The sequence below is a fragment of the Cloeon dipterum genome, chromosome 2, assembly GCF_949628265.1.
Source record: "Cloeon dipterum chromosome 2, ieCloDipt1.1, whole genome shotgun sequence".
Taxonomy (NCBI): domain Eukaryota; kingdom Metazoa; phylum Arthropoda; class Insecta; order Ephemeroptera; family Baetidae; genus Cloeon; species Cloeon dipterum.
Genome location: NC_088787.1, coordinates 19,563,959 through 19,590,927, shown reverse-complemented (window position 1 = coordinate 19,590,927; position 26,969 = coordinate 19,563,959). Strand labels below are relative to the sequence as shown.

General features: G+C 38.0%; 1 protein-coding gene and 1 long non-coding RNA gene across 2 annotated transcripts; one reads left to right on the top strand and one right to left on the bottom strand.

Annotated features, from left to right (window-relative positions):
- Positions 1-1,803: 1,803 nt before the first annotated feature.
- On the top strand, positions 1,804-19,676 carry LOC135936683 (homeobox protein Nkx-6.2-like). Its single transcript, XM_065479598.1, has 4 exons — positions 1,804-2,243; positions 4,805-4,940; positions 11,770-12,008; positions 19,009-19,676. Exons 1-4 carry the CDS (start codon positions 1,965-1,967, stop codon positions 19,132-19,134), a joined length of 780 nt encoding a protein of 259 aa, XP_065335670.1. The 5' UTR covers positions 1,804-1,964; the 3' UTR covers positions 19,135-19,676.
- On the bottom strand, positions 5,272-8,484 carry LOC135936684 (uncharacterized). Its single transcript, XR_010574355.1, has 4 exons — positions 7,376-8,484; positions 6,986-7,144; positions 6,664-6,929; positions 5,272-6,077 (listed from the first exon to the last, which is right to left on the bottom strand). It is a non-coding gene; the product is annotated as an uncharacterized LOC135936684 (long non-coding RNA).
- Positions 19,677-26,969: the final 7,293 nt, after the last annotated feature.

Genomic DNA, 26,969 nt, shown 5'->3' with positions numbered 1-26,969 from the left:
ATAGGTAGCAATTTTGGACGCAGCTAGTTTTCGGCCATAAAGTTATGTTAAACATGTAAGTAACGACAGTTTGATGTTCAATTTTTCTCCCATCAAATAGCCACAAAGTCCAGGGGAACACGTGCGCGTTATTGGCAAACTAAAGGCCAACTGTATCACCACAGGCGCATGGACCAACATCGCAGTTAGCTCACATAATAATAGCCCTCAGGCTCTGCCTCGTGCAAGAGAGTATAGAGAGAGAGGAAAAAAAGCTGGCCGGGGTGGACGGACGCCCGCCGCCCACCGCGTGGGTGGTTGCGAGCAGGGTGATGATATTGACAAAAGCACGGCGGCTCCAACCCTTCTTATCACCACATGCAACGACCGTGAGCGCAGCAGCAGCAGCGAGACGAAGAAAGCAACGGTCTGTGTCCTCAGACACTGCCATCCAAATTGCAGAGAGCATCTATCTAATCCTTTAAGTCAACGCGTTTAAATTTTTGTGACGCTTCTCTAATAACATTGTTCTCGTAAATGATGTTTGGTTTACAATTTATATAATCTGTTGCTTTCTCCACTTTCTCCGTGGTTTTCAACACAAATTTAAATGGAAAGAAATATAATAATTAATTGAATATGAAAAATTTTAATAGTTAACTTGTGTAACTATAGATATCGAATGCTCTAAGGTGAAACTGATCTGCATTCTTTGCAGTTCAAACTTGGAAGCTTGTTTTTGTCTATTTAGCATAATACTTCACAGACAAACCAATCTTTTTTATATTTATTTATTCTGATTAAGAAACTGAATTAATAATGCCAATTAAGAAAGCGACAATACTTTAAAATCTAAATTTTTCTCTCAAAAGCTGTAAATTCGCTCTAGAAATGTTAAAACAATTAAATTTCGACATTTTCATAACCTCAAAGAAGTGAGATCGTTAATATAAGGATTTTGAAATGTGACCAGCTTAAACCCTACAAATTATGCACCTCTCTCCGTTATACTGCTTCCGTTGTTCGATATTCCAACCTTGCCTCAAGGATCGCCAGCACTATGGTCAAGAGACTATAATTTGTCAATCTTGCACAATAGATAGGACAGGTATTTATAGCCTTCACGGAACTTTTGCTCTTAAAAGATTCAGGTATATAATATGGACTATGGAGCACGCAAGGTTCATTTTCAGCTCATGATGAAGGTTGCTCTCATTATGTCTGTGGCCAATAGCCCCCCAAACGGCACCCCCTGCTCCTATTGTGGTTATGCAACCATTGTTGTCAGTCAAGCTGCGCGGCTGATATGAAATTTATCTAAGTGTTAGAGCCCCGGCGCGGCCTCTTTCTTCGCACAATATAATCTCACCCGTCCTTCTTTGGCTAGATTAATTCATAAATCTCGACGATAATGATGTCGCGCGGCCGCATGGCTGTGTGTTTGTTGCCACACCGCGCGCACGATATAAATACAAAATCAAAGTCATGTTCTCTTAGCAGCAGCAGCGTGTGCTGTGCAACTCGGCAAAAATAATCGGAGCTAGCTGGCTGGCTGCAGAAGAGCAGCTCTTACATCACATCAAGGGGTGGTTTTTTGCACCCCCGATGATGTAGCAGGAAGGACGGAGTGCAGCGGCAGCACCGCAAAAGCTGCACTCGCTCTCGCTGCTCAGTCTGCAGCTTGTAGGAAAGTCAATTGCCATGTTTTCCCCCACCCGGAGCACCAGGCCGGACCAATGAGCGTGCGGCAGGGCGGGTCTGGCAACAGGCTCTTTACTGCTCCAATGATAGCTACATTTTACAGCAATAATACACCCTTGGTATTATTATTATGTGGCGATTACTGCCGCCGTGGCCGGGCCGGAGCAGCGACGAGAAGAGCGACTCTTTTCAGTAGGCGGGTGGAGCAGTGCCGGACCAGTTCGATACAAGTGCCGCACTCGTCGCAATAATTATTGCATGCTGCCAGCTTGGTTCGTTCGTTCATGAATTTGAGTGCCAAGAGCGAGCCGCACGCCGCAGACCATTCTCAGGACACGATGCTGCTCGACCTGAGGGACAACTGCCGGGCCCAGGCCCAGGGCCCGCTGACGGCGCTCACCTCGATGACCGAGAGCAAGACGCCGCCTCCAGGCAGCTCGGCCAGCTCCAGTCCCCGCTTGCCGGCTACGCCGCACGGCATCGAGCACATCCTCAACAAGCCGTCCGCCCTGCCCAACGCGCACAACCCCCAACCACCCCTCAACCAGAGGCTCGCGGCCGCGGTGAGTCAATCATTCCACCCTTTTCCTACCCCAACGTTTTCCAAGCGCACCAGTATAATATTTTAGGGTGCAAAATAGCGAAACAGATTTCTACAGAAATTCTACTAATCACACAGCATAATTTGAAAAAATAAATGCAGAGGTAGAAAAAACAAATAATGCTAGAAAGGTTTTGCTAGTATTCCTTTTGTTGTAATTATTTTGAATCTGGCCGAAGAGTTGGAATGTTTTTCATTTCGTCTTAGTAGGTATTATTTATTTTCCTATTTGTTAACATCATAAATTAAAAATGCCAGTAAAAGCTTTGTTCCTTAAATAAGCCCCTTTGCGTATAAAACGGGAATTTTACCCTCGTATTAATATCTATAGGCGGGCCAAATAAGAAGTAGTGTAGATGTTACTAATTTTTTCGTCTCATGGCATCTGAATGCATAACTAATAGCTTCTAAATACCAGGAATATCGATTATATAGAGTGCCTTTATCAATATGCAGTGCTAAAAAATATTTTTGATCAAAATTCTAAAAAATTTAACTGCTTTTAAATCATTGACTTTCATTAAGAGTAATTTGTAAAAAGAGAAATGTGGAAAATACGGGTAAAACATGCGGAATGTGTGCAGCATTCGACTTTTAACAGCCAATAAAATATTGAAAAAAAAATCCTTTGAGATTTTGAACAATGCAGAACCACTATTCATCATATAAAATATGTATTTCGCTGTGACAACGCCTATTTTCAGTATTCCCAACAAAAAGGTTTTCCATTTTTGCATAAATTGCTGAGCGATTTTTGCAGCACGCAAATTTTGCTACAATCCGAAAAGATACTTGGGATTGTTCGTTGCCTCAGTGATTTTTTGTTTATATATTTATACAGCTGGTTTATTTACAAACTTTTCCTGCGTCCGTGAATATGCTGTCAATCTCTGTATAGTCCCCAAATATTTGCATGGGGGCGAAGATGACCATGGCCTATATTATATCAATATAAGAAACTTAAATATAATACTTTTTGGAGAAAAATGCCATTGTAGTTATATATTATTAATGGAGTTAAAAACTTAAATAATAACCGAATAATTTTAAGGTACTTGATACTGCTTGATACATTAAAAATCGTCAATTCAGAGTTAGAAGAAATAATGTCTCCATGACTGTATATATACATAACAGACCTTGGTAAATATAAACAAAATAAATTATAAAATCTCCGATTAAAAATTATCATTTACTTGCTTAATATTTTGGTTAATTATTCACTTTTATTATATAATTAAACTTTTCTTTCACTGAAGAGTAAATATATTGCAGACCTTTAGAGAAAATGCGAAATTCATAATCTAATTTTAATTTTACTGATTATGTTTTTAGACTAAAATGATGTGCAACACGCAGCGCTTAAAATTTTGTTACTAGTTTAAATTTACCGTTTTTTCCTTACGTACACGTGTTACTCATTAAATTTGACTAAATTTCGTCAATTTTGAAACAAATTACAAAAAAGTGTCATGTCATTAAAACCGGAGTTGGTTTGTTTTATTTGTACCTATGCTTCAATAAAAACATTGCTACTTTTTCATGGGTATGAAAAATAATAAAAAATCAGTTCAGAATTTTAAACATATCGTAAGCAAATAAAGTTAATAGTCTATATTACCAACAAATTAAATTTTGATTATTTTATATTTAAGCTTTTAAAAGCATATTCTTATTCCGAATCTCAAAAGCTATACCTTTTCCTGAATAACAGATCAGCTAGTGTAGTTTTAGTTCGAATGCACAAAATTATTCGCAAAAGGTCTGGTGCAAAATGAAACCGAATACCATCAAAACAACGAAGAGCAAAAGTGTTTCGCGCTGTCCGGCACACAAGGGAAAGGGAGACGCCTTTCCCGCACCGTATATAAGAAAAAAAATTAAATATGCAATTCGGCGTCAGCAGCAGCAGCGTAGGAGGAAAGTAAAATAATAACAGGCGCCGAAACACAATCTGCAACGAGCTCCACTTGCGGTTTTCACTCGCGATGATTTTAATGTGCGATGTAATTTAATGAGCCTTGCGCGCCTCTCGTACTTTAATCCCCCTTTTTGTCTCTCCGCGACTGCAGCTTTTTCGGCGGATTAACAGCACACATATACACGACATCAACTCGAAAACTATGGAAATATCGAGGGGAAAATATAAATAGAGCGATGCACTCTCCCACGCACGCCGCAATGGCTTTTCCGGAGGCCGGCGCGATCTCCAGTTTCTCATTGCCGCTTTGATTCTCGTGGCCGGGGTGCTTTCATGTTTCCTGTGAGCAGCAGAGCCACTCGGCCCTAGATTCCCAGACGTATCATCATCATTAGCCTTTACAATGTAAACTGATACGTCGCCCGCGCTGCTCCTCTCGGTTGGTGTGTGCTCGGCCAACGAGCCGGAAAAGTGTGCGGCCCTACGTAAATCATATTTTATTCGCTCTTTCCACCTTAAAATATCAACACCTGCTCAGATTTTTAATCTCTCTAATTTGTTAAATTCCCACAGTTAATATTTGTGCTTGTTTTGATTTTCAGATTGCAGCCAACATGTACTTAAACCCGATGCACCATTCGCTGAGCAGAAACAATCCGGTGATATACTGGCCAGGTCTTCAGGGCTTGGTGGCAAACCCTTTGGCGTGGAGAGATAGACTTGCACCACCCCACTCTGGTAATGAATAAACAAGTTCTGATCATTAAATCCATATAATGCCTTACAATTGTGTTTCTTCCTATTTATACACTGTTTAAAAAATAAATCTCACCGCATGACTCTCAACCGCGTGTTCTCTAAATTAATGACGCCATTTTAATTTTAATTTAATTTACAACGTCGATATACAAGAAATATAAGTACCTGTTCATCTACATCACTCTTGCAGACACTCATTGAAAGCAATCCGTGTGCGCCGTGCCGACGACTTTCTTTTTAGACATTCAGGACACGCGTCCCAGCCAGCATTGCTTAGGCCCCAGACTACACTGCGGACGACATTTTCTGTCATCCCGGTACAATCGCCAAAGTTATCCTTGGGATTAATTTTCGGCGTCACTTTGCGATAAACTGAGGTCATTTGGCATGGATGGCCCATGGATCAACTGTCTGACTTCTGGGAGACAAGCTCGTCCATGGGTTGTTGTCCCTATGGACAGTATATGGACAGTATAGTGACATTATAGGGACAGTTTAGGGTTGTCGTTTGATTGTCTTGTTGTTCAACTGCCTTTCAATCGTTATGGACCTTCTATTTGTGTAATGCACTTTACTTTTTGCTGTTCAAGATTATTCATATATATTTGTTTAAGTGCAAAAATATTGCGGTTTTCACTTTAAAATATTTAAATATTGCAAAAATCTATCCATACATTTAATTTTCGATATTATATGAAGCACTGTAAAAACTTTAGCAGCGAAAACCAGCAACATATGTGCACACGAAAACAAATATAATGAAAAATTTAAAACAGCTTTTGGAAAGTACATTATACAAATAGAATATTGGTACAAATCATTCAGGCTCATTTCTATAACTTTTAAAAAATTCCAGAGCTAAGTTGATAACTTAAAAACATTGAAAGTTGCGAAATTACACAAAATGCAGATTACATTTTAAATTTCTTTAATTCATCTTTAAGTGACAAAATGTGAGGTTTTGATTGCGATTTCGAATAGAGAGATATCTTGATGATCTTCTAAAGGGCTTGACCAGAGTGTGCACTTGTATCTCGAACACTTCAACCAGAACTTTTCTTGCTCCTGTCTTCCAGCAGCTACTTCGGTCCACTTCATACTGGAGATAGTGTCTAGCTGGAAAAATATTCAATTTTAATTTTTTTTTAAAAAAAAAAAATCTGGGTTACCATTTTTTTTGTAATTTTTGAACTTGTTAGTTGTATAGAGATCAAAGCCAATAACTTTTAATGAACACAGGAAAATGCATCTCTCTGTCTTTTAATTCGAGCGTAATTGAAGCCTCGTTTAATGTATTTTTTGAAATTATAGTTTTCTTGCCATATATCTGAAAGATTTTTAAATATTTGTATGTCTTTGTAAAATTAAAAATTCGTGAAATTGGTTTAAGCCGGTAGAAGAGGAGAGAGTGGCTGGCCGTGTGCGGAACGTTTCATCCATGAAAAGGCCTGCGCCTGCAGTGGCAAATACTACCTTTTCAAGGAAGAGACATGCTGCACACGGCCAGCCACTCTCTTCTTTTCTACCGGCTTACCCCAATTTCACGAATTCACAAACACTATTATGCAAAGACATAATACAGATATTTCACAATCACTCAGGTAAATGGTGAAATCTACAATATCAATACATTAATTCAAAGAGGCTCCCTCTATTACTCGTTATACGTATAATTAGCAAATCAGAATGCCTAAAAACTTACGATTTTTGCTATTTCTTCTTCGTTCGGCTCCTTGTCCTTCAACCCTCAACATAGCTTCCAAAGCATGGACATGGAAAAAAGGTTCATATTAATTATTCTGATATTGGTAGTAATTTTGATTTAATCTAAATGAAATATTCGAAAATTTGCACTTAAATTTACCTCTGAATATTTCCCTTGGTTCCTGGCATGTTTAAATGAGGAGTAAGGCACGAATCTCGACATCACGAGGCAGAAGTTGCTTTTAAAGGTGTCTGTGTCCGTATCTGTGGTCTGTGAATTAATTAAAAAGCAACATAAAATTTGAGAGTAACTCTTATACCTGAACATATATGCAACATGCAGCTCATTTCTTGTTCATCATAGTTCGTTCATTCGTCGGTGCGAGGGTTGTGTGGGTGCAGGGTGCGCTGTCGTCGACTTTGGCTGAGCAATCGGCCGAGGTCTCTTTCCCGCGTTTTCAATTTTTTCGGTAAAAATACTGAAAATAAAATCGTTTAGATAGTAACGCAATTTTAAATTTCACGTGATTACAGGGCAATTGAGATCTAGTTTCAGACCCAATTAATATTATTATCAATTAATCTGAGCGAAATAGTTTTTTACCGTTCACAATCAACGTTGCAATAAACGTAAATATGCTTTATAACTTGATAAAATCGTAAAAATTAAACTGGTGCATTGCGCCCTGTCAAAGAATTGATTTTCTTACCTTCACAGCAAGTTGGACAATGTGGGAGGTCCATAATTGGGGTATTTCTGCTAAAACACTGGATTCTTGGAGTAAAACACACGTCCAACTACTCTTGAAGTACACGGAAAACTGGAGCAGAGAGTGCAGTGTTGCTAACCGTCGCATCCCAGTTTGGGTCATAAATTTTCTTTTGAAAGCCTCTTTGTTGCTTTTGGGGGCTGCAAGCAAAGTGCAGGATGTGCACGAGAACAATAGCGCGCGCCGCTCCAGAGTGACCCCGAGCCATTAAAAAAATCGAAAAAATTACTCTTCTCTGGTGAAAATCAATTAATTCAAGTGTTGCGGCAGCAGAGGAATATTAATGAAGGAAAGTCAATACAAAATATACCAATTACTTTACCTAAAAAAAATATTTTACTTGGGTACTTGGATTAAAAAGAAAATTTCAACTTTATTGCTGGGGGTTAAAAAGGGCCAAATTATTTATTAATTATTCCATTACTTAATTTACAAATTATTCTAAGTAATTGGCGATTTTCCTGGTTATTTTCGTATAAAGTTTGGGGTGTTATTTTGAAAGAATATAAGCAATAAATTTAAGCATGTGACAATTTATCAGCTTTTGGCATTTTATGCCTGAAGAATTAAATTGAGAAAAACGTTTACCTGAAATTAATTTTTGTTAAGAGTGTTGAAGCCAAGATTGAATGATTCGTACTAGTAAAGTTTGCAGATTTTTAATCATTTAAGTTAAAACATTTTTTTCATTCAGAATCTCTGCAGACAGAAAAAACAGCGTTAGCGTCTGCTAAAGCTCTGTGGCGTTAAAACATTTCACGAGTTCTTGATTTTCAATTTTTCATATCTTCGCTCCGATTCCAAATTTTGACACGGTTTTTGAAAAATCTTAAAAGATATTAATTATTGTTAATTGTCATCAATTTTTTTCGAACAATTATTTAATTTTCTGAACTTTTTGCCAATTTTTGACAATGGAGGGATAGATTTTCTTAGCACATCATGCTCTAAAAAATAAATAATTCTAGTATTGAAAAAATTACCTTCCTAAGTCAATCTACACCGAAGTTATTTACAATAATTCTCGCCTATTTTGCGTGAAATTTTCTTGCAGCCACTTTTCGCGCCACTAAAAGAGGCGTTGGCTGCAAATTCAAAATTAAGTTTATTTAAAAAACGCTAATCCCCACAAACTTGATCTTTTCAAAAAAACTTTTTCAATAACCATACCAGACTTTCGTGCCTCAAGAATAATTTTAAATGGTTGCCATATGACAAAAAACCGTAACAAATGGATATTTTATGGATAAAAGTGCATTTATTAGGGTGAAATTAATGAGATAAATCTATAATAAAATTCTAGGATGTAGGTTTCATGTTGGGGTAATTGGCTGTCATGTTCATTAAACCAGAAATTAAGCGTGTGATTTAATAAAATATTAGAGATAACCAAAATACAAAAATCAGCCCAACCTATTGAAGCTAATATCTTGCCTTCTGTTAGCCCAAATTCAATCAAACAAACACAATTAAACTCAGGATCATAAGCTCTAGCGAATGCAGCAATAAAAAAGCGGATAATAATTTATTCTCATTTAAATAATTATATTTGTTAATGTCTGAAATTGATTTTATCATTGCAAAATATACCAGGGAAAAGAAGTGAATTTTCTCTAATTTTTATTGTTTTTCAAAATTAGTCAACGTTTATCAAATTTGAATGAAAAATATTTAATCGTCAAAATATAACGCGTGCGACAGCAAAAATGCTCAGAGGCTGGAAAGAGATTTTCATTCGAAAAGTGGCTGAGCGGGCGAGCGGCCTATTGTCTCTTTTTCACAGCCTCGCTCCCTCCCCTTCTCATTCAACCCTGGCCGAACACATGTGCCTAAATGCAAAGCAAAAGAAGTTAATTTTTCACGGTCTTTCTTGGCAATAGAAAGCAGAGCATTATCTGAGTGTTCAACGTTGTCAGATTCTGCAATCCGTCCGCAAGCCTGGCCAGCTCGACACTAGCGCTGCAGGTCAACTTTTTTCGAAACTTTGACAAAAAACAAACCCCCATGGAAACCAAACTATGCCTGGCATGGTAGGCACATCTGTGACACACAACTGCAATGCAAATTGCATACTAGGTGTTTGCCTTAGATTAACAATAAAATATCTAATTATTAATGTTTTTTAACACATCATGTAAATCAATATATATATTTTGATTATATCAATAATTATAGAGATTGCATATTGATTTTATTGGTGCTAAATAATTCATTAGTGGATTTAATTTGAATTTTTTGATGAAACAATATAATAAAATCGATACCAAAAAACTGAGTTCCATATAATTTTTTAATTAATTTTATAACAAATTTGTGGCATAAATTTTCAACAGAAACAGGAACGCTGATTGAATTCTGATGTAATTTATATACCACACTGAGCAATGTCACGCCTGCGTTGACGATCGTTGAAATATTGTTATGCACCATGTTCATACAGAAAATGATTAACTTTTTCGCGCAATCACGGGTCAGCCCGACGACGTAAGAATCTGGCATTTAAGATGTTGTCTCCTCGCGCGCAAGCGCGGGATATATCCAGGCTAGTCAGATCTTTGCCCTGTAGCGTTTGTCTCCCCGCGAGCAATCGGGAGGCGATCAAAGTCAAGGGGGGGAGGTAGTGCCGTCAATGCTGGGACAATGGAGTCACCACTATGTTAACAATATTATAACACCCTGGCGAGGCTTTGCTGGCTGGGGTAGTTCATCAATATTGCGCGTGCGGGGGCCGCATATGGCGGCGAAACTCTGCATTTCTGCATGTTTACGATTTATTGCACCATTCCTCTCTCCTCGCACAAAGACGCAAACGTATATCGCGCGCCCGTTCCATCAAAAATAAACCCCGTGCTCACTCGGGTCCGCATTATTATTTTTACTCCTCGCTCTCGTCGTTTCGGATTTCTTTCTCAAATGTCGTCACAAATTGTGCGAATCATGAGGCTCGGCCGAGTCCATTAGCAAGTCATGCAGTAATTTAGCGCCGCCGCCTCTCTCGCGGCAAATTGAGCTCACATATACTTGTGTGTGCGCGCGGAACTTTTAATCATGTTTATGAATCTGCTAACTGCTGTCTCTGCCGATTAAGCAATTTCGGTCGGAATCATACAAAGTAAAAGAGTTACAAAATTAATGCCTGATGTAACTTACATTGATATAAAAATAAATGAGCGTAATCCGCACACTGCATTCCGATGTGGCAGATTTTAAAAAAGGCATTAAAATAATTGCGAAAATATTATCTTTATTGCACATAGCCGCCGACAAATGACTCCACCGTATACATAAAAATATTGTGGCAGAAACGGATTTTAAAGGGTTTCGTAAAATTATTTCAGTTTTTACAGTGTAACTTCACCCATTAATATAAACGGTGGTGCTTTGATCACTATAAAATATGCCTTTAATTTTTAAATTTATGCTAAATTAAAATTAAACCTGCGCTGGAACTTTAGTCATGTCTCTGGAATTCCAGAATATTTTACTTCACTTTCCCTCCACTGCCCTCTTTGCTCGTAAACCATTCCAAGATGGCTAGGGAATCCGATTTTGTAAGACAAATAACCACATTGGCTGGCCATATCTTTGTGAAAATATCCCTTTGTGCTTGCCTTATGATATGAAAAAAAATTGAAGTAGTTAATTTGTTAATATTTTTAAATTTTGAACACAAATTTGACAAATTTAAGAAAATCATATTTAAACTTGATTTGATCTTCAGAGCTTTTAATTCCTGACACACTTAATGAAAAAAAGGAGAAAAGTGCTGTTGCAGGTGCGATAAAATATGGTGTTGGTATTTGACGTGTATCGCTCTGTGCGGAATGAAGTCATACGTGAGACAAAGTATAATTCCTGCTCTTATCTCAGCGGAGCATCTCGGTGCACGTCGGTTGTTTAGAGCTGCTGAGCGAGCATTTCCATAAATTTTACAGTCGCTCTCGCTCGCCTCCCTGCGCTTTTATCTCTTTCACTCAGTCAGCTTTCTTAAAACTCTGATTAATATTGCATTTGCCACTTTTATGTGGTGCTAAGCAGAATGAGTTATGGTCTAAAACGCCTTTACAACATCTTTATTTCGCATTCAAAAGTTGGACGCGCGCGGCATAAAGCGTGATGACCTCTCTCTTGGCGAAGCCCGAGCTGGCCGGCCGACAGGCACAAAATGTTTTAATACCACGCTTTATTGCTCACTCTTCTGCTCCATGGTGGCGTGCGGCAGTTAAAGTGAGTCGCGAACCGCGCTAAAAGAGCAGCCTGCTTTTATTTATCCTTATTTTGATGCGGCGGATTTAAATAATGCTCACGTGTGTAATTTACGCTTGTTTGCGCAGTGTGGAATTCGCAGCAGAGCGGCAACGGCCACCAACAGCAGCAGCACCAACAGCACCATCAGCAGCAAGCGTCGTCGCACCCCGACAAGGACCAGAGCAAGAAGAAGCACACGAGGCCCACCTTCAGCGGCCAGCAGATCTTCGCCCTCGAGAAAACCTTCGAGCAGACCAAGTACCTGGCCGGCCCCGAGAGAGCAAAACTCGCCTTCGCCCTCGGAATGACCGAATCGCAAGTCAAGGTGAGCCACACTCGCCAAGCAATTTCCAATACTGAATTTCAAACAACTTCAATCAACCACCAAAAATATCCCTTAATTCCGCTTCCGGCCGGTCCATCAAACGCAAAATTGTCGCTCAGATCAACTGCATCAATCGCAAATGATTAATTGCCTCAGAATGCATATAGTAACAGAGGGTTGAATCTATATCCTGTGTGGAGAGTTAACAAAATTCTTAAGAGAACACGGTGACACCATCTGTAAAGTTGGTTATATCTTAAAGAAAGGACTTTCCCAGACAGCCAATTGATGCTTTAAAAACAAGCAGTTCACATTTTACAGAGAAGCTTTGTTTATAGTATGTTATTTACCCTTTTGACTGATTACACTACAGGTTATACTGTTTTCCAAAAGGCTCTATCTCCCCAATTCCGCGTGTTGGTTTTCAACAAAATTACATCACCTCTATTTTGAAAATAGCTTTCAATATAGTTTGGTCACAAATATTTCAGTCGTCTTTAAAGGTTGCGTCTTTATTTTTAATTCAAAAGCCATAACATTTTATGATTAAGAAAACAATTTATTATGTTTCCATTCTCACAAATTACAAATACAGTTTAAAAAATGTACCAATATAAAGTATTGTAGTGCCCGCCACCTGATTTTTTAATCGAGAGTGCCAAAGTATTAATCTAGGCTTCCATGCCTCGGTCAGAACGAAGTCGAGGTAGGCAATGCAATTTCATGTGCTGATCCTTCCTACACTGCAGTCTGAATTTCTTCGAACAAATATCGCACTTGAATAAAGAGTCTTTGCTGGTGGATTTCATTTTTTCCTGATTTGAGTGTTTCCGTTTCTGATGTCTGAGGCAGTTAGATTTAGTAGAAAATTTCGCATGGCAAATATTGCAATCGAACGGTTTCTCTCCTGTGTGAACCAGCAAGTGTCTCTTCAGCGAACTGGACCAGGGAAATGTGACTTTGCACACAGGACATTCTACTTTGTTGGGAGCTCTTGCGTACCCGCTTACGTTTGTTTTAGCTCTCTTGACTTTTTCTTCACCCTCCTTCCAGCTATAGACGGTTTCGACGAAAAATGCAGCTGAGCCATTGTTATCTTCATGATCTTCCTCAGAAGTTGTAGACTCATTACATTCACCTTCATCTCCAGATGAATTAGTGACTGTTTTTTCGTCCTTCTTCGCCGTTAGATCCAAAGGGAAGTCTTCGCTTGTGGCCAAATCTATATAAAAGACATTTTTGTATTTAAATATTACCTCCATATGAAAGTTTTTCCAAAAAAGTTCTGGCCAAAATTGAAAATTAAAAAAAGAAAAATGGCATGAAAACCTTGTGGTAGAAAAATATATAGATCTCTATATTGCTCAAATCAAAATCAAAGTCCTATATCTTTCATAATTTTTCTCTGCTTTTAAAATATGAAATAATATTTTGCTTATTAACTTACCAGCTCCAGAAGCCAACAACTGGTCCTGATTAAGAATTGGTTGCGGGTTCCAAGCAGGAGGAACACCAATGCTTAAGTTGTTTTGTACTTTTATTCGGGACAGTAAGGCCAAGACTATCGGATTGACGATAGGCGTAGCAACGTGTTTGTCCATTCCAGCAGTTGCAGCTGGTGCTAGTGGAGTCCAATCATCCTCAGGTGTCTGTTGGTTTTCAGTGAGCAATGAGATCACTTGTTCTCCGCTGGAGATTCCATGATTTTTTATCATGTGCCTCTTGCAGTTGGATTTTGTGGAGAATAAATTGTTACAAACTCTACATTTGTACGGCTGTGCTCCTTTATGGGTTCGAATATGACGATGCAAAGCTGTCTTCTTGTTGCTGGAGAACTGGCAAATATGACACTTGTAAGGCGGACTCGTCTGCACGTGGTCTTTTGCATGGCCTCTGAGCGCTCGTAAATTGCCACATTTAAATGGACAAAGGACGCATTCAAATTCCTTCTCCAAGAGGTCTGCTGAGGAGACGTCCATGGTGGTTTGCGTCTGTTGAACGAATAATACGGTATTTAAATTATTTTGATTCGGCCTCTACTTAAATGTCAACTGTTAATAGTGCTGCAACAGCTTAAAACGTACGATATAAAATATCAAAGATGAAAACAACTATTTTATATTTCCGATATCAAAAGCATGTTTACACAAAAAGAGATGGTAATAAAATAACAACAACTAGCCAGCCGCGCTATGCCTCACCAGCTAGCAAATTAATGGTCACGTGGGTATAGCCACCAGCCGCTGTGAATCTGGTTAAGCTGCGCCAGCCACGCCAGCCGCCGGTGAAAAAGGGTAAAAAAATTAATGCAAAAAAATGTCTTCCAGCCCTTCGGGGCGTTAAGCACTATCAAACTTCATGTTTAAATATTGCCAGCCGTGACAGCCGCCGGTGAAAATGGCCAGCCGCCGGTCAAAAAAATTCGGCCAAGCTGATCTCGCCATCTGCCGCCTTAAATCTCGCGACTGAGACCTCTAGTATCTACGCACACGCAAATGAAATGCGAAAAATTTCCACTGATTTAAAATAAGCGTATAATCAAAGTGTATTCCAATTGTACACAGCAATCGATATTGACATAAAGTATACAGAGTAATTCAACATTCAACCCACGTTGCAAATAAAAAGCATCAGCTTGGAAATTTGAATCTAAGAGTTTTAAAATTGAATATATGGACTACTGTTTGTCCCAGTTAAAACGACTGCTGAAATCAATGGTACAAAAATACTCACCTTAAAATCCATTTGCCATGAGCTGGAAAAACGTCTGTGTTGGCAGCAAAGATTTCAACTGTAAAGAACTGATAGCAATAGAGCTGAAATGGAGAAAACTAAACCTCAACAAGCCTCGTAATTATAAAGTGATGTCAGTGCAATAATATATGTAGTCGCTTCTGATTACGTGACTGGAGAGGAACGTTCGTATTATGTCGGTTGCGTCTCTATAGGTATAGACTAAAAACAACAACAAAAACAACAAAGAAAGTGAAAACATGAATAACACAGGAAACAGTCACATGTAAAGTGTCGATGTAAAATCTTTAGCTCAAATATGAACACAGATTTTTTCGTTATCTAAATAAATCCCCGACAGTAAAAAAATTCGCAGGTTAATAAAGGTCAAGGTCACCTTTCGCAATCTTTTTTATAAAATTCAAAATTAAGGTATGATAGCCCCATGTGACTTTTTCGGGGTTCAGGGCTCAAATATAGCCCGTAAAATTCTGCACAAACACATAAAGTTTCATTGGCGCAATCGCGGTCGTTTTGCTTCAATTCGAATTTGAGGTTTAAAAACCGGCTCGAAGCCGAGCACGACCGCGAGCAGCGAGTTCACCTCTAGTTCGTGAAGCATATTTTTAGCATTTTATGTGCTTAGACACAACAAGAGGTCCTTGGATTGACCTAAAAGGTTTAACTCGACCTTCAGGGTCTGTCCCTGACGTCATCCTGAAGTAAAAAATTAGGTAAATTTCCAATTTCATTGAACTTGGCGTATTTTCATAGATTTTTGCCGCTGCATAGCTCAAATTAAGAGCCAAAACTGCCGAATGGCAATCCTAAAAGTCCTTGAAATAATTGCGTTATCCATTAATCTTGATGTGTTAAAATGTTTAAATCTTTAATTAATGAAAATATCCTTTTATGTTTTAAACTCATGAAGTCCAGATTGAGTGTTGAAAATAAGTGATCTTATTCTTACAATTTCAAAAATATACTAAAAAAAGTAACAAATAAATAACTAATTTTTTAACAAATTGTTTTAAAGCATTTTAAGCATTAGAAATGCGAAAATCGTAATAAAAATCGCCCAGGCTATAGAAGGGATGTGAAAAAGATGGACACGATTGGGCTCAATCTCCTTTGCGGCAACTCATCCGGGCCCCATTTTATCTGCTCGGTGCTGAGCAGAGGTTTATTTGTGCTGAATTTTACGAGGATACTCGGCGTTCATTGACAAAGTATGAAGGGAAACAAATGAATAAGACTATATTAGAGACATTGCAGCGCAGCGCTCCTTTTTGGAACAAGTTTTTAAGCAGTTCTAACCCTTCTGGGTAATGGCATCATTCCGTTGGCTGGCGGTGTCCAAAAAGTTAATGCTCATGCTTTGGAAATAACAATAAAAACGGCAACAAGCATAAAAAGAGAGCTGGCTGGCTCGTCCTTATTAGTCGGCGCGGGCGTTTTGTTTTCCGGCGGCGGCGGAGCGCGCGCGGAATTTTTTGTTGCCGCCGGAGACGCCGCTTTTATAGTGTGCAGGGGCGCCGCACGCCACTTCATTTTGCGTCCGGGGCCGGGGCTGGCGTGGCTACTAATTAAAAAAATCTTGTGCATTATTGCGCGCTCGCGCTCTCTCGCCTTCATTATACGGCCGGCACCCGGGGTGTCATCATCCCTCGCCAGAAAAAGGCCAAACTTTTTTTATCTTAATTAAAATACGCACGCCGTCGGCCGGGAGCGGCTGCAGAATTTCACGCGAATAATGAGCATCGGTGTTATTGAGTCCCCAGAGAGCAATTCAGACCTTTCAGTGCGGTGTAGCGCTTGCTTTCACGCTTCTGAAAACGCGCGCGGACGTCACCCGGCTGCTAGAGAACATGCAGCGTTGATCTGGAGGAGCTAATAATACTCCACCCCGTCCGTACGCCCTCTTTAATGCAAGGGGTACGTGCGTTAGTTGCAACTCGCAATGTGACCCAGGCGGATAATTTGAATCCAAAATTTAATCACGCACCGCTGCCGGCGATTTCGAGAATTTAAAACTTTCAGACATGTTAATCTCTAAAGAAAAAGTCAGCAGTCGGGCCACGCCGAGTTGATTTATCGCCTTGTTTCTCTTTCAATTGCTCCTGATGAAGGGGGTGAGCAGAAAGAATGGGGAAATGAGTGTTTTATTAACTTTAATTTTTAAAAAGAAAATCCAACTATTATGATTGGTTGATCAAATTGGGCTAGTAAAAATTATATATGAATTTTCCTCAACTTCTTTAACTGTTACTGCGTGATAATTTTGCCTGAGCAACTATTTTTTGTGTGCGCTCGATCCTTTTATGATATCGGATACACTCTAGTGAAGAATGAGTGGAGTGTTCTTTAAATATTTATTTACAAAAATTCATGAAAACCCCTTTGGTACACCATGCCACGGTGGGATCGGGTTTTTTCATTTCTAACAGGTTAATAGACATATTTTTAAGGGTAAAATACTTGCCAAAAAAGCAAAATATTTATTTTGTGTATTCAAATTCTTAAGTTAAATTTTAAATGTACGAAAGCAAATACCACTCTGAAATTCCCCCAAATCTGCGCTTTTTTCTTCTGTATTAAGGGAGTTTTTAGATTTTTCATAAATGCGCTTCATATTTGGATAAACAATTTCGTTAAACTTTCGAAATTTTCAAGAATTTTTAGTTTGATTGTCGAAACAACGCTTCCTTTTTAAATTTTATGGAATTTTGCGTTTTCTAAAATATAATCCCGTTAGACTCACAAAAATGAAACTGATGTTCCCATATGCAGATTCTTATGAAATAACTGGATAAAATTATGATACTTTTCTTTAGATAGCTAAAATCGTGCTGTTTGTTGTATTATTTAATGGCAGAAAGTTGACTTAAACTAAGAATTTTATCTGACTCTATTCAAAAATTAAAATGCTTGGTGGTATATTAGATTTGTTAACTTGATTGTAATTTTATAATATTGAAAGTTTTACAGAAGCGATTTCAATATTATACCGCAATCTGAAGTGGAGGAATATAGGGCGGTATAAAATGTGCTCGCTTCCACTTTGTCATTGCAACATTCGAGGGGCAGTTGCAAAAACTGTATCTTTCTCTCCTCATGTGTTGCAACGACAAAGCGAGTAAAGAAAAAACACGACAATTTATTACGTGTATTTTTTTACAAAACAATGCACGCAAACTTTTCCAACTACAGAGGCTTAACATTCATTCATTCAAAAACTAGAAACCATTTTATAAATAACGTCAATACTTTCTTGAAATAAGAAATGTATCCTCTAGTGCCTCTTTTCTCAATCAATAGTTTCATTCTATCGCTCTATACCCTTAAGGAATGTTCCATTATTGAAATAAAAATTTGACATTTCATTTCCTCATTATCAATAGGAGTGTCGATTTATTTTCCAAATAAATGAATAAACTAGTTTTAAAAATCCCGCTTGCTAAATATAACAGAAAAGAATGCATGAGTTGAGTTTTAAGTTGTCATTAAGTGTTAATAGAGCTGCTACAACCTAATATACGGATAAAATACCATATAAGATGAAAACAAATTTTCTTTATTTTTGATCTCATAAATCATGTTTACGCGAAGAGAGATGATAGTAAAAATATCATCATGTTTACAGCCTCTATTATTTACATCAACTGGTAATGATGTTGTAAACAAAATTGAGAAAAGTTCCTAAGCTGGAGGTTGGAATTTTTTGTTTGCTTCCCCATCTTCACTTACGAAATTTTCCCGATTTTGAATTTAACATCCGATTTAGTAGGTCCAGGAATCATTCAATCAATATAGAATCATCAACCTTAACTACTCATTTTTGAAGTTTTATAAATCCCACTGGATGATTTTTTTTCAGAAAATAAAGCATGAGTTGAGTTTTTGATATACCTAAAATGTATATTTCCTTTTTCACTGTACATTTTTTTTAAATATCTTTACTGATTTTATATTTTTAGCGTGAAATAGGGCGTCAGATGTAAATCCGAAACAAGTTGAAGCTCTTGCGGCAAGGCGGAAATACTATGTCCGGATTTAATTTCAACAAATAATTTTATTTTTAACCAAACCAAGCTCTCCAATGACACCCCTAATAGATTCTGAATAAATGAGTATGTCCTGCATTTAGAAACCGCATTTTGCGTGTATTCCCACGGGCAAACGGGTCGAAGCGTTTACTTCCGAAGCCCCAAACAGCAATCAGCGCGTATACGTGTGTCTGACCGCAGGCGTGTTGCTCTTGTTTCAGGTGTGGTTCCAGAATCGGCGTACCAAGTGGCGGAAGAGACACGCGGCCGAGATGGCAACGGCAAAGCGGCGGCAGGAAGCGGCCGAGGATGAGGCGGAAGAAGACCTCGACGAGCAGGAGCACTGAGACAGTCCCATTCCCAGGCCGATTGAGTGTTTTTTGCGGTTTGTCCGCGCCGCGCGGTGATACTGTTCAAGTGCAGACGCAGAGACTATGTTTTAGATATTCGTGTCGTTGCATGTACGTTGAGTGTGCTGCAGTAAAGTTTTCTTTTCAAATGCAAACGCAAACACACCCTTTGAATTGTATATGTACTCTCGAACAATGCGGCCGGTTTTAAATTAAATTGTTAGATTTTTGGTGTGCGAGGCGAATACCAAAGAAAGTGATATTAATTTAATCAATTTTAGTTCAGTGATAGAATAATTACACTGCAATCTTTTATTATTGTAAGCTTGTAAAAGACTATAGCCCTACACGTTGCTGCTGATTTGTCGATGTACCAAAAGTCAAGTAGCGGTCGTGTAACACGTTGAGTCTCTTAAGTGATTTTTCGTCTATGTTAAATTAACATATTATAAATATACAAAACGCAATTATGCAGCTATGTTCGCACGACTGATCGCACGTGTACCAATCAGCATGTAAATGTTGCCAAATAAACAGCCTTCAATATATATATAATGCTGTTTTTTACTATTCAGCAAAAATTACAACGATACCTTGAAATCCGGGAATTGCTCTTTCATAAAAACTTGATTTAAAATCAGAAATTATATATTACGAAGTTTTTGACGCCCTTGGGCTATCTAGGGGAGGTCGATTCGATTTAAACCGTGTATTTGAAAATCTGAGAATTTTTTAAAAGTCCGGCCAGATTTGGTGAAAACACCTTTTTCTTTCAGAGGCCCTCGTAAAAAAATAATGTCTACTAAATCTTGGGCTCTAAAAGTCAAATTTACTAATATTGCAAACTTTTGACTCATCTTCACGTCCCATGATATACTGAATTAGTTACAGGGTGATAAACAAAATAATCCAGGAGCCATCAAACACAAATCGTTCGTGCCGCGGAAATTTGATCGAAACCTCTACGTCGCCGCTGGACACTTTGATTGATAGTCAAAATTTCCAATGGAAAATTTGACTGATCCCTATTTCCGACATAACTTTTTTTATTTCAGCCACTTACTTAAGACACGCCTATCGATCAGCTGACATCACAGTTAGTTCCATATAGTGCCGTGAAATATTTAAAAACACCAAAAATTAAAGACTCGACTCCTGTTTGATGCTGTTCCGCCATGGCAAGGAGCATGCGCACTGCGTATCGCGTCGCAACATCGCATGCGAATGAAGAGAAACCAACAGCAAGCTACTAAAATCATAGTTTTAAGCCGTTTTGAATACAGTAAAGTTCTATTTTGGTTTTTAAATGTGCCAGCAGATAAATTTTAAAATCACATTACTTTCAGGGTATTAAGTTTTTGAGCAAAAATCTCTGAAAGCAACAAATTGTTGTCCAGGGGTCGATGGATTTTGACGAAAGTTTTTTTTAGTAACTTTGCCCTAATTTACCGACAAAACAGTAGAGAAAACTACGATTCCCCAATATTTGCGGGTTTTCCTGGCGTTAAAATTTCAAAATCTGGGAATTTTGAGTACTTTGCAACTTTGCTAAGGGTGGTCCTTAAACAAAAATTAAAAAACAACTAACTAACTCCTCTCAACAAGGCAAACAACTTTAATGTTGACCTCTTAAGTGGTAGGTCAAAGGTCAAGGTCATAAAAATTTTTTAATTTTAAACTCAAATTTGAAAATGAACATATCGGAATTTTTTTATTTTTTTCATTGCCATTTTGTAGAGCATAAAAAATAAAGTGAAAAACATTTAAATTATGAATGGAGTTTTTCCTTATTCTGTAATAAAAAATGAAAACTTCGAAAATCCTTGTTCTTCGAGGTTGGTGAAAAACGACGATCGACTACATCTCGGCTTCTAATCATCAGATTTTGAAAAACCGAATACCGTTAGACTCATCTTGACATCCTCAAGTACATTAAAGGGGTATGAGAGCCACCAACCCCCTACTCCCTTTTAACCCCCTCAATAACGGGAAATTAATTTATTTTACTGCATCTATCTCGATAAAAAAACTTTGTGCACCCGAATCTTGGGTTGTGGGGGTCCTATTTACAAAAAAATAAGTACTGATAGACTCATCTTTGAGTGAACTAAGTAACTGAATTGGTTTGAAGAAGACAATTTACTCGTCAACGTCGTGCCAATGGGTTGAAACGGACGAAAAAATTATAAATTCACGTTATTGAGGGGGTTAAAAGGGGTTTGGGGGTTGGTGGATTTCTTACCCCTCTAGTACACTTGAGGACGTCGAGACAAGTCTAACGGCATGTGGTTTATTAAAATTTGATGATTAGAAGCCGAGATTTAGTCGATCGTCGTTTTTCACCAACCTCGAAAAACAAGGATTTTCGAAGTTTTTCATTTTTTATTACAGAATAAGGAAAAACTCCATTCCAAATTTAAATGTTTTTTACTTTATTTTTTATGCTCTACAAAATGGCTATAGTAAAAATAAAAAATTCCGATATGTTCATTTTCAAATTTGAGTTTAAATTTCAAAAATCAATTTTTATGACCTTGACCTTTGACCTACCACTTTGAGGTCAACATAAAAGTTTTTTGCCTTGTTGAGAGGAGTTAGTTGGATTTTTAATTTTTGTTTTAGGACCATTCTGAGCAAAGTTGCAAAGTAAATACTTGAAACTGACTAGAATCTGCAATCGAAAGACAACATGCGGTTATTATAAAATGAAGAAACACACTATTAATTGTTGGAAATGCCTAAAGGTGATATATTTTGGTTTAATTTGTTCCTTTTCACCAATGAGGTCCATGAAAATCAATTTTTTGTTGCCCCTGTAAAATTTGCTACCATAGGGATCAGTCAAATTTTCCATTGGAAATTTTGACTGTCAATCAAAGTGTCCAGCGGCGACGTAGAGGTTTCGATCAAATTTCCGCGGCACGAACGAAATACAGTTTTTCAACTATAAATCTCGAGTTCTAAGAGTCGCATTTACAAAAATTTCTTGCCATACGACTTTTCTTCACTTCTCATGATAAATTAAGGTATACAGCTTCATGGGGATAACACACAAAATTGCGCCGCACATCGAGGTTTAACCAACAAAATAGTGTAGAATTTTACTTTTTTGGTGAAAAAAGACGTTGAAGGGGGTATCTTTAGACTGCTTCGGATATTTAAGGAAGGTTTTTAGAGTATTCTAGCTGTGTTAGTTTTTTTTAAATCTGACCCTTAGAAGCTGAGATTTGGGAACGAATACACTTTTCAAAGACCTGCTGAAAGGCATCATTTATTGTTGTTAGTTTTTTAATATAAATTTAGTAATTTTTATCTGCATCAAGACCCAGTTCAGTCTGACAAGGAAAATTTAATATTCTTTACAATTGCTTCAACTATTTTTTAAGTTTGGTGATGTTTAAAATGCTAAATTATTTTAAATTTCGCTCAATTGCCTTAAAATAAATAGTTCATTTCATGCCAGAACACTTAAATCGTATTTACACTTAGATCATAATTTCCAAAGGCTTCTCTCTGCAGTTGAAATTTTAGAGTAGTAATTTGAAATATTACATCTGCACCGCACAATCAACCTAAACGTATACAGCTATGGAGATTTATATTTCATCCCTCCGCCGACGTTTATTTGTTTTTATTGAGGCCGACGCGCGGAAAGTTGCGTCGAACTAGAGCGAACAACGCGCGTGATTTAATCAGGCGCCGGGCGTTTAATTCGAGTTAAAAGCCGAGTCTCGTAATAATGTAGCTGGCTGGCAGGCAGTAATGCACTTGGCATGGCTCGCTGAGCGCCTTAACCTTATTAGCACCCCCCTCATAATATCATCCCCCGATCATCCATCATCAAGTTAAACGCCAAGCAAATTAAATCAGCCGAGCGCGCCAGAGGAGAAATAAAATTAAAACATCGTTCCCGGCGCTTTATTTAATTTCGCATTTTTTTATTTTAATAGTTTGCTCTGTCGTCGTGGGCCCGGCTGTGCTTTTACTGCTGGCAAGCGCCGAAAAAGAATAGGAGCTGGGCGAAAGATGGGGGTGCCTGCCATAATTCGCAGTTAGCGCAGATGCGAGTGTCATGCCGGCGGAATAATTTTTCTACGTATCCAAATGGCGATTTAAAAAGTTGAAAATCGCTCGGTTTCTATTTCATTTGTTATTCAAAGGACGCTCATTTGATATGCGTCGAATAAAAAATTCAATCTCATTCATATCGCATTAGTTGCAATAACTCGCTCCAAGTCGCCGGCGCGCCGAACCAACGCCAAACTTTTTTCATTTAAAAGCGGCCCGCGCACACGCCTGCATCTACACCGTAATTTAATTTATAGCTTTCGCTCTTTCTCTCTCGTTTTTCCAATGCGTATTTTTCTTCTTTCACTAGCTGCGGCTGCTGGCGACAAAATTTTTACATTTACACCGCGCGTGATTTATCGTTCGCCGCACGGAGAAATCAGCCGCGAGAAGCCAGCAGAGAGCATTTTGCTTTTCCAATTAAAACTTTGCGCGTGATTTGCTCGGCTGTTTATCCCCCGCAACGCCACTTTTCTAATATCTGCATCAGCACACTGCGCCGGTGGCGAAACCCTCGGCTATTCAACAATGCTTTCTCGATCATTTAGATTTGAGCCAGGAAATGACGATATTTCACTCTACATGGGAATGATGTAATTTTAAAGAAAGGAAAATGATTTTTTAACTAACAATTTTATTCTGTGCATCTGATTGACATTTAGATACGAATCGCGAGCACTTCAAAACTGTTGAGCAACACTGCATTTCGTTAAAATTGTGTCTTTGTGCTCATAAAACCTAACATAATTGTCAAAAGCTGCCTAAATTTTTATTTTGAAGCTTAAAAAAAGCAAAAACCTTATTAGCGTGATTTTTTTAAACCTTTTGTTCCAGACGTTAAATAAATGACAACTTAATGTTCATATTTAACGAATAATGCCATTTCTGGTTGTCAAACTGCGATTTTCACGAAATTTGTGACTCTATAGCAATTTCTTGTTGTTTGATCGCGACTTTTTTCAATTTTCTGTTGGTTTGGTAATCAGAATCAGATGTTTAAACCGAAAAAGTTTTATAATAAAAATTTGTTAAATAGGATAACTTACGCAATATAAAGATTTTCCTTCTTAATATAGAGCTTTTTTACAAGTTTTAGACCTAAATTAGCATTTCCGTCCAAAATCATCGAAACTCTTCAGGAAAGTCATTTTAATCTTACCCAATTAACTGAAACTTTTTGAAAGACTTGCGCAATCTCCAAAAGATGTTATTTATTATTTGATCGTGAATCGCGACAGAAAAAACTGTTGGGGTAATAAATTATAGGGAAAATAAATAACAGTATGATAGTGTAATATTTTTTCAGGCAGAAGAATGTGAGTTAAACAGATTAATTCAAGAAGACTCGATCCCAAAAATCAATTTTTCTCGTTCAAACAAGACTTGATCCCACATGCACCCCCTGTAAAGAAGCAAAGTATGTGGTGAAATTTCCATAAACAGCCTGCAAGGCAAAGCCCCTCTCGCCATTTATCTCGGACAAAACAATTTCTTCGCTTGACCCCCGCGTGCGATTTCGTTTTATTTGCGTGCACGCAGCGGCCAATAACAGATTTGAGCCTTTTCCCCAATGCGCCACCGTGTTGGAATAAAAAACCGCACCGCCCCCAGCCCTCAAATCCCCGCGAGTGTTGATTTACATTGAACATGAACACACACGCGCTCGCTCTTTTGTGCGACTGCAATGCCAAAATCGTTTTATCTGGCGGTCGGCCGGGCCGGCCGGCCCCACCGCACACTTGGGCACGTATCGCAGCCAATTTAATGACACTTTGATGTGCAATTTTTATCCCATCAGATAGCCGCAACACCCGTGGCCGCACGTGCCGGTTATTGGGGAACTATTGGCCAACTATGAACCACGCTGCAGCATAATGTGAGCGCAGCATTCGGCCCTCGCTTAATTACACACGCCGGCAGGCCAACTATTGGAAAAGTGCCGATTCGCAGCTCAGACATGCGGTTCACACCTCAAACCGACTAAGACCCTTTGCTGCCCGCCGCTGGTAAATATTTATCGTCTAAACGGCAAACAAAGAAAAGCAAGCGGGACAGGTGTTTGTTTGCTGACCCTACGTTGAAAGCTGGCTGCTGCTGCTGCTGCTGCTGCTGCCGCGGAGATTCTGCTGCTACCAGATGAATTTCATTAAAAATAATAAGCTTGGGGTGCGTTTAAAATTATGAAAACCCAGGAGTGAATGTTAGGGCTTTGTTTACTTCTGTAATATGTATTCAATGGATAATTAAACCTTTAAATATCTCTCTTGCCGCTTTCTAACAATATTTTTAAAAAAAATATTTACTATACGCTATAATATTATGTGTTAAAAATAAGTTTATAGTTTCAGTTTATTTTGTTTTCTGCGTCTGTAGTGTTATCCTGTACTGTTTTTGAATTAAATTACCTAAATTATTTTGTGTGTGTGTATATGTATGTATGTATGTATATATATTGATTTCTGTAATTCATATTTATAAAAATATCTATAGTGTGTCACAAGAAAAATGACTGACAAAGAGCGAAGCTTTAAGATCGTGCAAAATTAATTGATGAGGAGATGAGTAGTTATGGAATTTTTATATTGTTCTCATTGATATAGTGCACTATACAACGATTTAATAAATATCGCGATCACCATGGGAAAATACCTATTCGACGCAGTCTGTAAGTCATATGAACTCATGGGATTTTACATGGAAAATTTAGTTTTAGTTGAATTTCGAAGCTAATTTTCGAACAATCTCGTGATCAAATTTATTCAGTAGATTCTTCGAGATTATTTATTATTATTATTTGTATCCCGAAAAGGTCCCTGAAATGCCTGTGTGGCGCCTTCTCGCCACTAATAACTGCCTTGCATTTAACCCATATAGCCAGGTGGCGGTACAAAGGTGTGCGACAAGCAGAGCACCCTTACTGCACCTTATCCCCCACTGCACAATCAGACTCGCACCAAAGCAGTCGCAACACAATAATTTCTCTCTCCGGCTAGGATGAGATTTAGTGCGAGAAAATTCCAAAAAAAAACTATTTCATATTAGACCCGAACTACGGGGTAAGTTGTAATAATTGTTTGTATTTTGAATGTGATATTTTTACTGTTTGTATTTGTGATTTTGATTATTAATGTAATTTCACAGTCTTGATCTTGCTCCTGATCTTGGTCTTGATCTTATTACTAAACCACGAGACATGAATAAAGACGTTCACTACCAAAAGACGCATTTCTGTCAACGCTTCCACGTACCCATACCTGCCTTGAATGGGAAAGTTGCTAATAACGCATTGTCAGTTTGAGATGATGTTTTCAAACTTTCTGAGCTAAACATCAGGTCGTGGTCACTAGAAAAACATTGTTAAATTTCCATATTTTCAAGCACCTTAATTTTCAAAAAATCTCCTGCAAGAAAATTTTTATTGGGTTTCACAATGTGTTTAATGTTTAACTCAACACTGAGAGTGATAACTATACAAAAACTAGCAAAGATCAAGAGAATACCACTTACCAGGAAATTGAAAGATTTCTCTCGGAATACCGAGCATTATACCCATCAAGTGATGTATCTCGTCAAACTGTGTTTTTGGCAAATTTAATCTAAACTAAGCATAGACTGCATTTTCAAATCGATTTTTAAATTGTTGATCATTTTCTTCAATAGTCCCATAAATCCATAAAATCATCGATATATTGTTAACATGATTCGCATCGTATAAAAGCACAAGAATTCATTGGTTTTCTATAAAAATATTTAAATGTAACATC

Coding starts and splice junctions, on each gene's coding strand:
- LOC135936683 (XM_065479598.1), top strand. CDS start 1,965: ATGAATTTGAGTGCCAAGAGCGAGCCGCACGCCGCAGACCATTCTCAG. Junction 4,941..11,769: donor ACTTGCACCACCCCACTCTG/GTAATGAATAAA, acceptor TTGTTTGCGCAG/TGTGGAATTCGCAGCAGAGC. Junction 12,009..19,008: donor TGACCGAATCGCAAGTCAAG/GTGAGCCACACT, acceptor CTCTTGTTTCAG/GTGTGGTTCCAGAATCGGCG.